Raw genomic sequence first — 13,740 nt, forward strand, 5'->3', positions numbered from 1 at the left:
GTTTAACACACGAGGCCTGGGGTTGGATTTTGTGGCCTAGGCATATGCACGCACATGTGTAGGTCTTTGTATGTTTTAGGAAGAAAGAGAGCTAAATTCCCAGGCATACCTTGACTTCCTTTTTAAAATATTGAAGAAGTAAATGTTAGCAAAGAAATCAGAATATAAACACAGAAGTACCTCATGGCATATTTACTCAAGAGAAAGTTGTACATAAAATAAAGATGTTATAGTCAACTCAATCCAACAAACACTGTGTGTCTAATATGTGCCAAGCACTGAGCTAGGAGCAGGGGCATATGAAGATAATAAAGGCCCAGATTTGGCCCTGAAAGGGTTTAGCGACTACTTAAGAAGAAAGGACCACAGGCCTTGATCGTGCAAGATGTGATGGATGTGGGATGACGGATGGAGGAGCACAAGAAGAACCCCTAAGCCCTTCCTGTACTTTAATAAGTAAAACAATTTTTTAAGACATAAAATGTCAGAATTGCCTATTTTAAAAATCTCATTGATAAATCCTTTCATAAGGAAAATAAACCTTCTATACAAAAGGGAAAATAACACACACACAGGTAACAAATACATTTATCTGTGCTTAAATCAGGATTGGCTTAAAGGTGAACCAGACCTAGAGCCTAATCCACAGAGACCACGAATACCATGGCTGCACAGCCAACCCTCAAATAAAGAGCAGTCACTGTCAAAAACACTTTGTGTTTATTAGTGGAAGGAAGAGTTCCCTTTAATCGCTTTTCGACTCGCCTCCTCAGAAAGCCCAAGGAGCTACATGTGTCCAGAGTCGAGGACGTTCACTGGGACACGTTCTGCCACGAGCAGAGCAGCTTCCAGCTCGGGAAGGGCCCCCAGAGAAGAAAGTCCAGCCCTGGCGTTCTCCTCACCCTCGGTCCTCTTTCCTGTGGGTTGGACACCTGGGCCCTCCACAGGCCAGCAGGGGCCACATCTCAGGACTGAGCGGAGGAGGCAGGAGGCTGACTGGGCTCAGAGCCCAGGCCACAGGCTGCAGTCCTCTGATGAATCAGAGGTCTGCGTGAGGCACTGAGGGTGGGAAAATGGATACTTGAACAGCTGCCAGCACCGGAAGTGCACCCCCAGTCCCATCCAGCTGGGCACTGGGAGGAGGACTCCAAGAGCCACTGCAGGCTGGGAGCTGGAGACGCAGGACGGCCTGAGCCCGACCTCAAGCAGCTTACAGTCTAAGTCAGCGCCTGCTCTGGTTATCTGCATGCTACACAGGCTGCTTACTGCCCCAGAAATGCACATTTCTAATGGCCAAATAAACTCCACCAAAAACAAATTCAAAAAACACAAAGGGGAAGCTGAAAATCAAGAGTGGTCACCAGAAGCTGAAATAACCAAGAGGTTTTGTTCCTTAACCACCATATGGTGACCAAGACAAGGATTCAGACCCTTGGAGGATGGGAAGTTAAAACTGAACCCCTCCAGAATGCTGGGACTCTCAATCAAGAGGCTAGGGCAAGAATTAAAAACTTTTTCTCTAATGGGCCAAAGTGTAAATAACGTAGGCTTTAAGACTATAAGGTTTCTGTCACAACTACTCAACTTACTATGCATGAAAATCACCATGTGCGATGTGTAAACTAAGGAGTTCCAATAAAACTTTATTTACAAAACCAGATGGCATCTCAACTTTGGCCAGGGAGCTAGTGTTTGCTGACCCCTGGACTAGGTGGGGTCAGCTTCCTGGGTGGCGCGAATGGTAAAGAATCTGACTGCCAATGCAGGAGATGTTAAGAGATGTGGGTTCGATCCCTGGGTCGGGAAGATCCCCTGGAGAAGGAAATGGCAACCTGTTCCTTGCCTGGAGAATCCCATGGACAGAGGAGTCTGGTGGGCTATTGTCCACGGGGTCGCAAAGAATAGGACATGACTCAGGCTACTTTGCACTCATGGACTAGGTGACTAACAGAGAGCATAAGAAAACTTTCTGCTTTGACCTGGGCTCTGCCTTGGGGAGAGAGGACCTAAGATCTCATAACCACAGGCCAGCTCTCACACAGGGACAGGGTGTGACTTCACACAAGCTGCAAGACCCTGGGAACTCAAACCCAGAAATTCACCTGACGTGGCCCAAGGGAGGTGACTCCTGGGTGCACGGCAGAAATGAGACCAAACTCCCTCACACTCAAGACAGGCTGCACAATCTCTCCACAGACACACAAAAGCTGAACGTAGAACCAAACTGTGAAGAAACAAGAAGTAAGCAAAAACAGCAACTGGCATAAGTAGACCTGCCAGGATTTTCAGCTAATGGAATTAGCAGGTCCAGAAAAGAATGTTTAAAATGCTTAAGGGAATAAAAGAAGAAATAAAAACTTGAGCAAAAGGCAATACACAATCAAAAAAGACCAAGCAAATTGGGAAGGAAAACAGATCTTTTCCAAAAGAGAAAGAGAAACCTTTCTAAAGGAACTATCCAGAATGTAACAGAGGCCAAAAGTCAGAAAATACTTGAAAGGGTGTGTAACTGAGGGCCCTGGATAACTGAATGGGAGCTAGCAAACACCTGATTTGGAGCTCTAGAAGCAGTAAACAGAATAGGAAAAAGGCAGTATTTAGAGAGATAACGGCTGAGAATTCTGAACTGATGAAAACTAAGCATCTTTAGATTTTAAAAGGTAAAAACAATCCCTAACAAAGTGCTAAAAAAAAAAAAAAAAAAAAAAAAATCCATACTTAAGAGACCCTGAGGAGAAACTGTAGGACACCAAAGACAGAGAAAAGACAGGGAAAGACAGACTGCCAAGAGTCGGACTGACTGCAGTGTTTTCAACTACGAAAGAAACGAATGAAGAATGAAATCTTCAAGGAAAATTAGAGAAAACGTATTATTCACCCGGGGTTATTCACGAAACAAAGTGAAATCAAGACATTTTCGCAAAAAACGGAGCTGCTCACCAGAGGCCCATCCACAGGATGTTACATCAGGAAGGGCAACGAAGCCAGAAGGACTGAGATGCAGGGTGTGAAGGGACCTGTGTTGCCTCAGACCAGAGCTGGAAGAGACAAGACCCCCTGAAAAGCACCTGTGTGGGGCTCCCCTGGGGACAGAAGGGAACCCAACAGAGAGCCCGCAGAGCAAGCGAGGAGGCCAGAGGCCCCTGCAGACGGGGCAGGAACAGACAAGGCCTGAGGAAGCGCCTTCTCCTCAGGACGGGACTGCTGAGTCCTGCCACTGAGGTGAAGTGTGTGCAACTGCCGTTGGGGCCCTGAGACACCTCTGAAGGCTGTGGGGGCCGGGAACCCGCGGGGCTGGACCACAACAGAGCACATCATCTTCCCCAGTTACCACAGGGAGGAGTTCCGCCAACTCCCTGTGAGGAAGGTTCGAGAACTGTCTTCAGAGACCCCACCCATATCTTCTGCTCCTAATGACACATCCTAACACTTTGTCACCAGCACCGTAAATGAGAGCCGGTTCCTAAACCAGAACATTACGCAAGTGGCGCGCAGGAAAACGCTGCTTGTGAATCATTCGGTGGCTCAGTCATGTCTGACTCTGCGACCCTGTGGACTGCAGCACTCCAGGCCTCCTGTCCTTCACCATCTCCTGGAGTTTGCTCAAACTCACGTTTTTGATTCAGTGATACCATCCAACCATCTCATTCTCTGTCAGCCCCTTCTCCTCCTTCCCTCAGTCTGAATGGTCTGTGGGGTATCCCCTAATGGAGCTCCTTCCCTGGCCTCCTGCCCGGGGCGAGTTGGGGAGGAAGGAGGTGCTTCCCCACACCCGGCCCAACGGCCATGGTCGAAGCAGGCTCACCCTAGCAGCCAGGGGTTGACGGATGCTGAAGGATGAACAGAGAGCATGCGGCTGAGCACAAGTGTGGACAGGGTCACAACATGACGGGAGAATTAAGAGCTATCATGTCCACCACCGTTCTTTCTTATAAGTCAAATCAAACTTACATGGCCTTCCGCACACAAAGACCCAGAGGGCCAGCTAAGCAGTAAATCCTTCCACTTGAAACGAAAAACGCACTTTAAACCCCAACTCTCCCTCTATGAAAATAAGGAAGTCAAGAACTTAAGACAGAGTGGTGTCAAGAGGTTAGACAAATTCTCACGGGTGCAAAAATGCTATGAATGTAAGGAACGCAAGCAAAGTACTTGCACTGAAACTTTAAAGCCTCAGGAAACAGTAGTCCCCAAACACACCCAAAATATTTTTACCCAGCAAAATGAATAACCCAGTGGAGGTAAGACCAAATGCCTAAGAATGCTTCCGAGGAAGTCCATCTTCCTAGGAAAGTGTGTCTCAATATTTTATGAAAATGGATATACTGATTTAACTGCATTTTCTACTATAAACAGTAAGAACTCTTTATAAAGAAAACAATTTCAAACATACCTGATGACCCTCTTTCATGTATAAGTAATTCTTTCTCCTTTTCTATTTCATCCGCCGCACGATACATGTCCTCCTCGCTGAAATCACACCAAATCAGACATTTCAAAAATTTGTGGCACTGACATGTCCTTCTTATCACAACATGCGGCTGCTTTACGGATTAATAAGACATGCAAAGTTTAACGTTTTTACATTACATGATGATAGTCTGATAAAATATGGGTTTTTCGCCTTAGACTTGTATTTCTAGCACTACTAACTCAGACTTTTTGAAGTGAGACATTTTACACCACTCCACTGGCTACGCGGCTCTGGGGCCATTTCAACTGTGATGTCTTTAATGCCTCCACCACACACGTAAGCATCTTAGCATGCTCATCTATGCTCATCAGCGGAGCTGTTCCTGACTCTCCAGGTTTCAAGCATGGAGATGGTGCTAATAAAAGCACTGAGGAGCACAGGCCAACTGCCGACTTTGGAACATCACAGGCAAATTTTCCAAGAGCTCCTCGAAAAAGAAAGACAGGAGATTCACAAGATCCCCTGGGCCACACCAGCTCCCTGAGGCGCTCCTGCTCCCTGATGCCCACAGGAAGGCAGCTCCCCGACCTTGTGCTGGGCATATGCCCACCAATCCCCACGCTTTCGTTGGGACTTACACAGCAGCTCCCCAAAGAGTCTCCTGGCTCCTTCAGTGAGCCAACAAGAACCTACTAAGTCCTGGAAAGGAGAAAACCCCACTGGCTGCTAGACAAGGAGGGCAAATGGAACTTTCAGATTCTAAGATGATTCCTGATCCCCTCAAGATGCACCATGGTGATGGGAAACAGTGATGCCATTCTGTTTTTGCTGGAACACAAGACAGGTGAAAGCACAAATCGCCCAAAAGTGGAAGACGGGGAGATAGGTACGGAGGATGGGAGAAGCCTGGAGGCCTGAGGACCGATGTCTGCTGGAAGGGGAGACCAGCACACCCTGCAGGGCCCAGAAAGGTCAGGAACTAGAGGTACACCGAGGACTTTGTGGGGGGGCATGGGAGACCTCCAGGGCTGCAAGCAACAGACCCCCCGTTCCCAGTACTCCCCACAACAGCACACCCCTGCTCCTCACACAGGACGGGAGGCTCCAGGCACCGGGGCACATAGGAAAGAGGAGTTATTCAGGAACTAAGTGGATGGCCCCCGCGTGCCTGACTCCAGGAGCTCCCCAGCACCTCCCGCACGGCTCACAAGCCAGAGGAAAGAGGAAGGGGGTGCCGCTGAGAGAAACAGACTGAGGTGGGGACCAACACACCCTCCACCCTTGAAACCCTTCAATGGCTCCCAAATAAGCGGGGAAGTCTAAATCTGGACGCACCTCACCACGCTAGCCCTACACACACACACACACACACACACACACACACACACACACACACATGCACGCGCGCGCGCACACACACACACACACACATACACACACGCTTCAGGCCAAACACTTGATGGGCCCAGCCTGTGCTTTTACACCTGTGACTGGCTCTGCTGACGCCCCTGCCTGAATGGCTCACTGTCCACCCCAACAGGACACAGGCTGTGTAGGCGGCCTCGCTGGAGCATGCCACGGGCTGCAGTTGACCACCAGGGTGTGACCACTCCTCACTCCAGCCCTTGTCAACCACGTGCGTCACGTGGAACTCAAGGGACTACACTTCTCAGCACCTAAATTTATCCACCTGTAAAAATAACAGTGAGAGTACTCACAAGAGACTGCTCTGAAAATAAGACACGCAGGCACTCAACAGTCAAAAAAGTTAGCTAGCCTCATTAATTCTCGTATCTATCCATCTGGGCAGAGGAGGGACGGATGATTCACCCAATGATCATTTCTTACCCATTTTCCTTTCCTTCTCTCTTCTCGAAAGTGATGGTGTGTGTGCGCCTGTCTTTTGTTGTTGTTGTGGGATTGAGGGGGACATATTAGGGAAAGGGTATTCTCCATGTGCTCTAGCCCCAGTGAGATTTCAAGTAAAAGGTGTGATGTCACCCATGCAGCCGGGGCCAGGGTTAAAAGCAAACAGAAACCAGATTCGCAGGGACTATACATCAAACACTTCAAATAAAAAGTGACTAAACGTGTTAGTTCTTCTTTCAATAGTTTAATGTTATCTTTCGGCCTCCTTCCGAGCTTTATTAAATAGGAGAGAAATTCTGATCGTATAAAACCGGCATTTAAGTGAATCGTTTTCATAATACCATTATCAGAAGCATGTCTTTGTGGAAGCTACTTCCCCAATCTTGGCCTCAGTTTTCTCATCTTCAAAACAAGATGACCAGATAAGATCTAAATGATCTATGCAGTTCCTCTTCCAGTTCTTGGTTCTAACGGATTATGAAGTTATTCTCACTTCACGCGAATTCTGTGGCTATGGGCAGGCATCTCTGCCTCCACTCTTGTCTCCTGCCTTTCTTATCTACAGAATAACCAAAGTGCATGGCAACACCAGGGCCCAGAGGAGGTTCTCTAAACTAGCATCTCTCTGAATAGCCGCAAATACAAACTCCCACAAAGACCAACATAAGAGAAACGAAGAGAAGCCTACAGGAGAACTAAGTGCAACGGGAAGACAGAACAGAAAGGAAGGTTACTGGAAACAGAAATGTGGTGATTCAAGACACACAGAAGAAGCACAGCAGAAACTGATGAATGGGAGGCCCAGAGTGTATTCAAATCACTTTAGCCACACTATTTCATTCAGATTCTGTGCATGGCCACCAAAGACATCTGCTAACTCTCCAAGGTCACCAGGGAAACTGTAATATGGCTTTTAAAGACCATTGTATTTCCTTGGGGAGAAGCTATAAGTTCAAGCAATAAAGCTCAATCAGTTCGGTCAGAAAATAAGACATTTAATAGCCAAAATGAAATATTCATCCAACACGAGGACTGCCAACTAGAAAGAGAGATGTGGGAAAGCAAGAAAAATTAAAATAATTTTATTTAAGAAAATACTTCACTTAATAAGCCTTTAACTTTTTTAAATATCAAAAAGGAACTGATATTCTTAACAACAAAAAGAAATTATATTTAAAATCGGGAATCTGAAATAGCTGGAGGTTTAAATTTTTGTTTGGGAAAGGAAGACAGGGAAACAATGAAAGGAAAGGGGCTATTTGATAAGATCAGATCTTCCGTGCTGACCAGTTTCAGAAATGTGGCAATCTTGTGTGTGTGTCAAGCTGGGGTTGGGATGAGAGGTGTTCACCATTTGGCACAGAGTCCACTGAAATCCATAGGCTCAAAATGATCACTACAGCAAAAAATTTGCTTCCAGAAAACATACAGATTGCTAGAAAAGTAGTGAAGAAAAGTAAAAGTCTTAAATGTGACCTGATTTCTTGGGGACCATGGCATGTGAGCAGTACTCAGTTAAAATTTTAAAACCAAAATGCTAATAATTCCTGCTTAGAAAATAATTAGTTTAGCACCATAACGTTATTCTAAAGTGTGTATTTTCAAGCTTCCATTTTCTCTTAGAAATGAAATACTTTACTCTTAATGTTAAAGTATCAGTATACACCACTGAGCAGGTTACATGACACTGTCTGTTAACTTATAACCTTCCTCTTGCTCTGTTCAAAGACCTGGATAACAATAAATGAAACTTAATTTTAAAATGCTGACTACATTTAGACAAAATTATACTAGTCCCCAAAACAAAAGCTATAAGCTAAAAACACAGAGCTCAGCGAAGCAGAAGACATTTCTGTGAAGCCAATTTTTCGATTTCTGATAAAGTGAACACATAATATGAAAAAAGTCAACTCTAACATATGCAAAGCTAATAAGACAGCATCTCAATCACTCACTGTTGTAGACATTTGCACCAAGTTCCCCTTAGCTATCTAAAAAAGCTAAACTGAGTATGACTGTTCAGCTCTCTGGACTTGCAGCTCATGCTTAATTTGGCCTGTCCTAGAAGACTAACAGCCCGGGCAGTGTCGGAGAGACAGCGGCAACCACTGTGACACCGGGCACCATCCCACACAGGCACAGGAAAAGCAAAGATCACTCTACTCAGCCTTTCTCCACCTCTCAGCGGTTGTCTAAGATGAGTGAGCCACACATCAAATGCAGGAAAGTACCGGCGCCCAGGCCAAAATTCCACCTCCTTTCTGCAAGTGGACTTTCCATGACTGGCTCAGTGACTCCCAGAGGGGTCTGGAGACAACCTGGACCCCTGCAACCTAAGGTTTCTCAGGGGCACCCCAGCTCTGAAGCAGGTTCTACCCCCAGGTGGGGGAAGGACCAGAAGGGAGTAGCTGTTACCCCATCAGACAGCGCCCCCGCAGCTACTAAGGTGCAAGGTGGGTGAGAAAACACATTCGCTCGACAGTACACTTAGCAACACCCAAGAGCAAGGGCTTCACAAGTTGCTAGTTACAGCCTTTCTGATCCACAGCTTTCCTCTGAACCTCAGTCCAGAAAGACATAAATATGCATACAATTTTGCTTTCGATTTCAGAAGGGTACACAGACACATCATGCTGCCCTCTACACACCGTGAGCCTGTGGGTTTAAACCCTGTCCCCTCCTCAGGCAGATAGAGAAGGACCATGGAGTAGGCTCACTTCTCAATTCCCAAAGCATGTCTAGCCTGGACACAAACCATGCCCAGGGCCACCCTGGTCCTCAGGGGCCAGAGTCTTAGCTTAGCTGAAAGGAAGAAGTGGGCCCACCCTAAGTTTCAATTTTATGGGTCAGGTGAGCAGGAGACGGAGGATAGGAGACCTGCTGACAGGAGGAGTGAGGAAGTTTCCAAAGAAGTCAACTGAATCAGGTCTGACCTAACACTTCCTCAAAAGGGACCCTGCATCGTCGTGCGAGCCATCCTTGGGGCTTGTCCAAGGGATGCCAGCCAACCACAGTTCTCAAATGAAGGAAGGGAAGGAAAGCAATTCAGAATGCAGCTTATCCACAAGATCTCTGTGTCTGTCTTCCCCACGATTTCTCTGGGGGGAAATCACAGTGAGCCCAGTCACAAGGAATCTGTATCCTATGGACAGCCTAGGAAATGAGCCATCCCTCTGTCGATTCATCGCTAATCCCCTCAGAGTCGCACAGCAGCCCCACTGCCCATTTAACAAATAGGAAAGCCCAAAATGTGGGATGTGATGTTCAGAAGCTGCCATTTGAAATTCTTTTCACCTCCTTTCCCTTGCTTCCCTTTGTTCTCTTACCAGTTAAAAGAGAATGAGGTCATCAAAGACAACAAAAATAGCAAGAAAAAGAAATTAAGCTACTACTTAAAAGTCAAACTGGAACACCTATTCCAGAAAAAAAAAAGTGAAGTTTGCAGGCATTATAAGTCATGCCTCTCTGCCCAGTTTTGCTGAGGAAGCCAGAAAGACGTGGGGGTGAGGGGGGGCGGTCCCCAGCACCCAGGCATCAGGGGACGTAGCCCTGGAACCTACTCCCTGCACCTCCCTGGCCAAGCTATACGGATCAGATCCGCAGCTCAGCTTCCTGACGTACCAAGTGACAAACCTGGACTGGGGTTTTCAGATGCCTTTCAGCTCCACGCCTATAGCTCTGCTGACAGCAGATAGAAGAGACACCTGCGCCACAGAACCTGTGCATCAGGAAAGAATGTTCCTTTTGCACCATGACCCACTTCCTCAGGCACTCAGACTCTGGGAAACACATCCAGCAGAAAAACTTGTCAAATAACTCTGTATTTTGGGGACCCTGGTTCAAAGTTTCTGCATCTCCCAGGGGAGGCTATGAAATGGTTGAGGCAGGTTTGAGGGCCAGAGCCAGTAGGTGGGGGCACAGCTCAGACCACCTGGGCATAAGTGAGGGAGCAGCAGTTAGCCTGGCAGCAGCAGGTAGGAACCAGCATGAGCTGCGAAGGGGCAGAAGCAAAAGACCACGCCCGCTTTATCAGTTGCTGAGTCTGAAGCAGGGCTCAGACGTACAGAACAAAACTGCAACCACAGGTCACAGCTGCTCACACATGGGCCTGCACAGTGGTTTCAATTTAAAAATAAAAGGCTACTATTTAAAAATCAAGGGAATTCCCTGGCAGTCCAGCGGTTAGGACTAGGTGGGCCAGGGCCCAGAATTCAATCTCCGGTCAAGGAACTAAGATCCCACCAGTGTTGTGGCATGGCCAAAAATAAATAAGTAAATAAATAAAAATAGAAAATAAAAATAAAGCACGTGGATGAAGTTTTGAAAAAACAAAATAGGGAACTTCCCTGTCGGTCCAGTGGTTAAGATTCCAAGCAGCCACTGCAGAGAACACAGGTTCCATCCCTGGTCAGGGAACTACGATCCCACGTGCCATGCTGTTCCATCCAGCCAAAACAAAACCAATAAATAAATAAACAAATCTTTAAAATAAAGTAAAATTTTTTGAAAAAGAACATTTCAAACAAAAGTCAGAATCTTTGGATTTTTTACAGAAAATCCAGCAACTACTGGCCGGGCTTCCCTGATGGCTCAGATGGTAAAGAATCTGCCTGCAGTGCAGGAGACCCAGATTCGATCCCTGGGTCGGGAAGATTCCCTGGAGAAGGAAATGGCAACCCACTCCAGTATTCTTGCCTGGAGAATCCCATGGATGGAAGAGCCTGGAGGGCTGTAGTCCTTGGCATCACAAAGTCCGACCTGATTGAGTGACTAACACACACAGGTTGGAACTTAGTGGATTCTACCTCCATCAGACTCAGCTCTCCAGGAACCCATGGTCTACACCTGGCCAGCTTCACTCAGGTGACCTGGCTGGCTCCTGGAGTCAGGAGTTTGAAACCACCTCTCAATCTTTCCCAGTGGCCATTAAGTGCAGCTAACACTCTCCCAAGGGGTCTGGGTGCTCAATGAGAATGTCACAGTCCATAATAAAGGACCATGCAAGCCAGATGATTATAATACATTACCTGTAATAACATTTCCCACCCAGAACCCCTGTTTTTAGGAAATGGGGGTGGAGGAGGACAGTGGGAAGTGCAGGGCACTTTCCTGCTAATCTGTCAAACTGATTTTCTGAGTAGAATTCCAAAGGCATTTGTATGTGACTAGCATTTGCAAGTGCAGAAAAGTTTCAGCCTTCAAGTTTATATTCTGCTTCCACCCCTGCCCTCAGACTCTTGCGACTTACACCACCTTCTGTACAGTTCAATAAAGAATTGATCAGGCTTCCCTGACGGCTCAGACGGTAAAGAATTCATCTGCAGTGCAGGAGATCTGGGTTCAATCCCTGGGTTAGGAAGATCTCTTGGGAGAAAGGACTGGCAACCCACTCCAGTATTCTTGCCTGGAGAATCCCTATGGACAGAGAAGCCCGGTGGGCTACAGTCCATGCGGTCGCAAAGAGTCGGACACGACTGAGCGACAGACACTTTAACCAGCACAGCCTTCCGTATTTAAAAATAAAGGGGCGGGGGGTGGGGGGGGCTGGGTGGGCTGGGGACAACTAGATAAGCAGCCGGAGGCCAGAACAACTAGATCAAACTCCGTCCAAAGTCTGTCTAACAGGTGGGACGCTCATCAAGCAGAGACTTGCCTTCCAAGAACAAACACGTCGCGTGGTGCGGTGTTCCTGTGGTGGGGGACAAGGGACAACCTTATTTTCCTTCCGGCCACAGGGCGGAGTAAAGATCTCATGGGAGTGAGGTATATAAGAGTATATGCTGCTGTAGTTTGTTTCCCAGGTTTCTGGAGCTTTCTTTAGCTTTAGAGCTATGGAGATAACAAAAAAAGGGGGGAGGGGGGGACACTGGATAACCAGAACTTTTAAGATGCGTCTTCCGGAAAAACTTTTGTAACTGGGACACTAGATACAAGGGTCTTACGAATTCCTCTATTTCCGACGATCGTACTTAGATGCGAAGGGCCCTCCGCCGGCTACTCCCCAGCCCACCCCATCCCAACACTCCCCGCAGCGTCCCCTCAGGGGGCCGAGCCCGGATCGCCCTCCCCGCCCCTGGCCCCGCGCACCGCGCCTCGCACTCACTGCTCGGACGGGCACTGCACCGCGACCCGCGGTGGCCCGCCGGCCGCATACTTCCCGCCCTCCGGCGCGGCGGCCCCCGCCTCCCATGCCGGCTTCTCCATACAGCTAGCGCCCAGCCACGCTTCGGGCTGAGGCATCTTCCCCCGACTCATGGGGCCGCCGCTGGCGGAGGGGCCGCAGGGCTTCGGCCGCCTCCCAGCGATCCGGAGGCCCTCCCGTCGGGGCGCCCGGGCGGCAGCCGTCTCCTCAGCCGCGCCGCTTGCCCGCCAGCTAGCTACAGTGCCCAGGACGCTTCCGGCGCGTCACCGCCGCCCGCCCCCTGACCTCTGACCGGCGGCGAGGACGGGGGAGGAGGGGCGCGGCCCGCGCCTGCCGGGAGTCTCGCGACGCCCAGGCTGCGCATGCGCCCGCGCGGGGGTGGAGCGGCAGGAGACGAAAGGCCCGCGCACGCGAGAGGCTACTGGGCGTACTCCGCCCCCGCGCGCTGGCGCCCCGCCCCGGAGCAGCTCGGAGAGCACCTAGAGTAACAGGCAAATTTGGCCTTGGAATACGGAATGAAGCAGGGCAAAGACTAATAGAGTTTTGCCAAGAAAATGCACTGGTCATAACAAACACCCTTTCCAACAACACAAGAGAAGACTCTATATATGGACATCACCAGATGGTCAACACCAAAATCAGATTGATTATATTCTTTGCAGCCAAAGATGGAGGAGCTCTATACAGTCAGCAAAAACAAGACCGGGAGTTGACTGTGGCTCAGACCATGAACTCCTTATTGCCAAATTCAGACTTAAATTGAAGAAAGTAGGGAAAACCACTAGACCATTCAGGTATGACCTAAATCAAATCCCTTATGATTATACAGTGGAAGTGAGAAATAGATTTAAGGGCCTAAATCTGATAGATAGAGTGCCTGATGAACTATGCAGTGAGGTTTGTGACATTATACAGGAGACAGGGATCAAGACCATTCCCATGGAAAAGAAATGCAAAAAAGCAAAATGGCTGTCTGGGCAGGCCTTATAAATAGCTGTGAAAAGAAGAGAAGTGAAAAGCAAAGGAGAAAAGGAAAGATATAAACATCTGAATGTAGAGTTCCAAAGAATATCAAGAAGAGATAAGAAAGCCTTCTTCAGCGATCAATGCAAAGAAATAGAGGAAAACAACAGAATGGGAAAGACTAGGGATCTCTTCAAGAAAATCAGAGATACCAAAGGAACATTTCATGCAAAGATGAGCTCAATAAAGGACAGAAATGGTATGGACCTAACAGAAGCAGAAGATATTAAGAAGAGATGGCAAGAATACACAGAAGAACTGTACAAAAAAGATCTTCATGACCCAGATGATC

General features: G+C 48.0%; 1 protein-coding gene across 5 annotated transcripts in view; it reads right to left on the reverse strand.

The window, feature by feature from the left end:
- Positions 1–12,704, reverse strand: part of OTULIN (OTU deubiquitinase with linear linkage specificity) — a 35,313-nt gene extending 22,609 nt beyond the window's left edge. The window contains exons 1-3 of one of the 5 annotated variants that reach the window (XM_025270691.3): positions 12,387–12,519; positions 11,937–12,112; positions 4,394–4,470 (exon numbers count right to left, since the gene is read on the reverse strand). In XM_025270691.3, coding sequence (XP_025126476.2) covers positions 4,394–4,470; positions 11,937–12,037 — 178 coding nt within the window. In that variant the 5' untranslated portion in view covers positions 12,038–12,112; positions 12,387–12,519. Of the gene's footprint in view, positions 1–4,393; positions 4,471–11,936; positions 12,113–12,370 lie in introns of all 5 variants that reach the window. The other 4 variants (XM_025270693.3, XM_025270692.3, XM_025270695.3 and 1 more) reach the window with 4 other exon arrangements.
- Between the last annotated feature and the right edge of the window lie 1,036 nt (positions 12,705–13,740).

Source organism: Bubalus bubalis, chromosome 19 (assembly GCF_019923935.1).
Source record: "Bubalus bubalis isolate 160015118507 breed Murrah chromosome 19, NDDB_SH_1, whole genome shotgun sequence".
Classification (NCBI taxonomy): domain Eukaryota; kingdom Metazoa; phylum Chordata; class Mammalia; order Artiodactyla; family Bovidae; genus Bubalus; species Bubalus bubalis.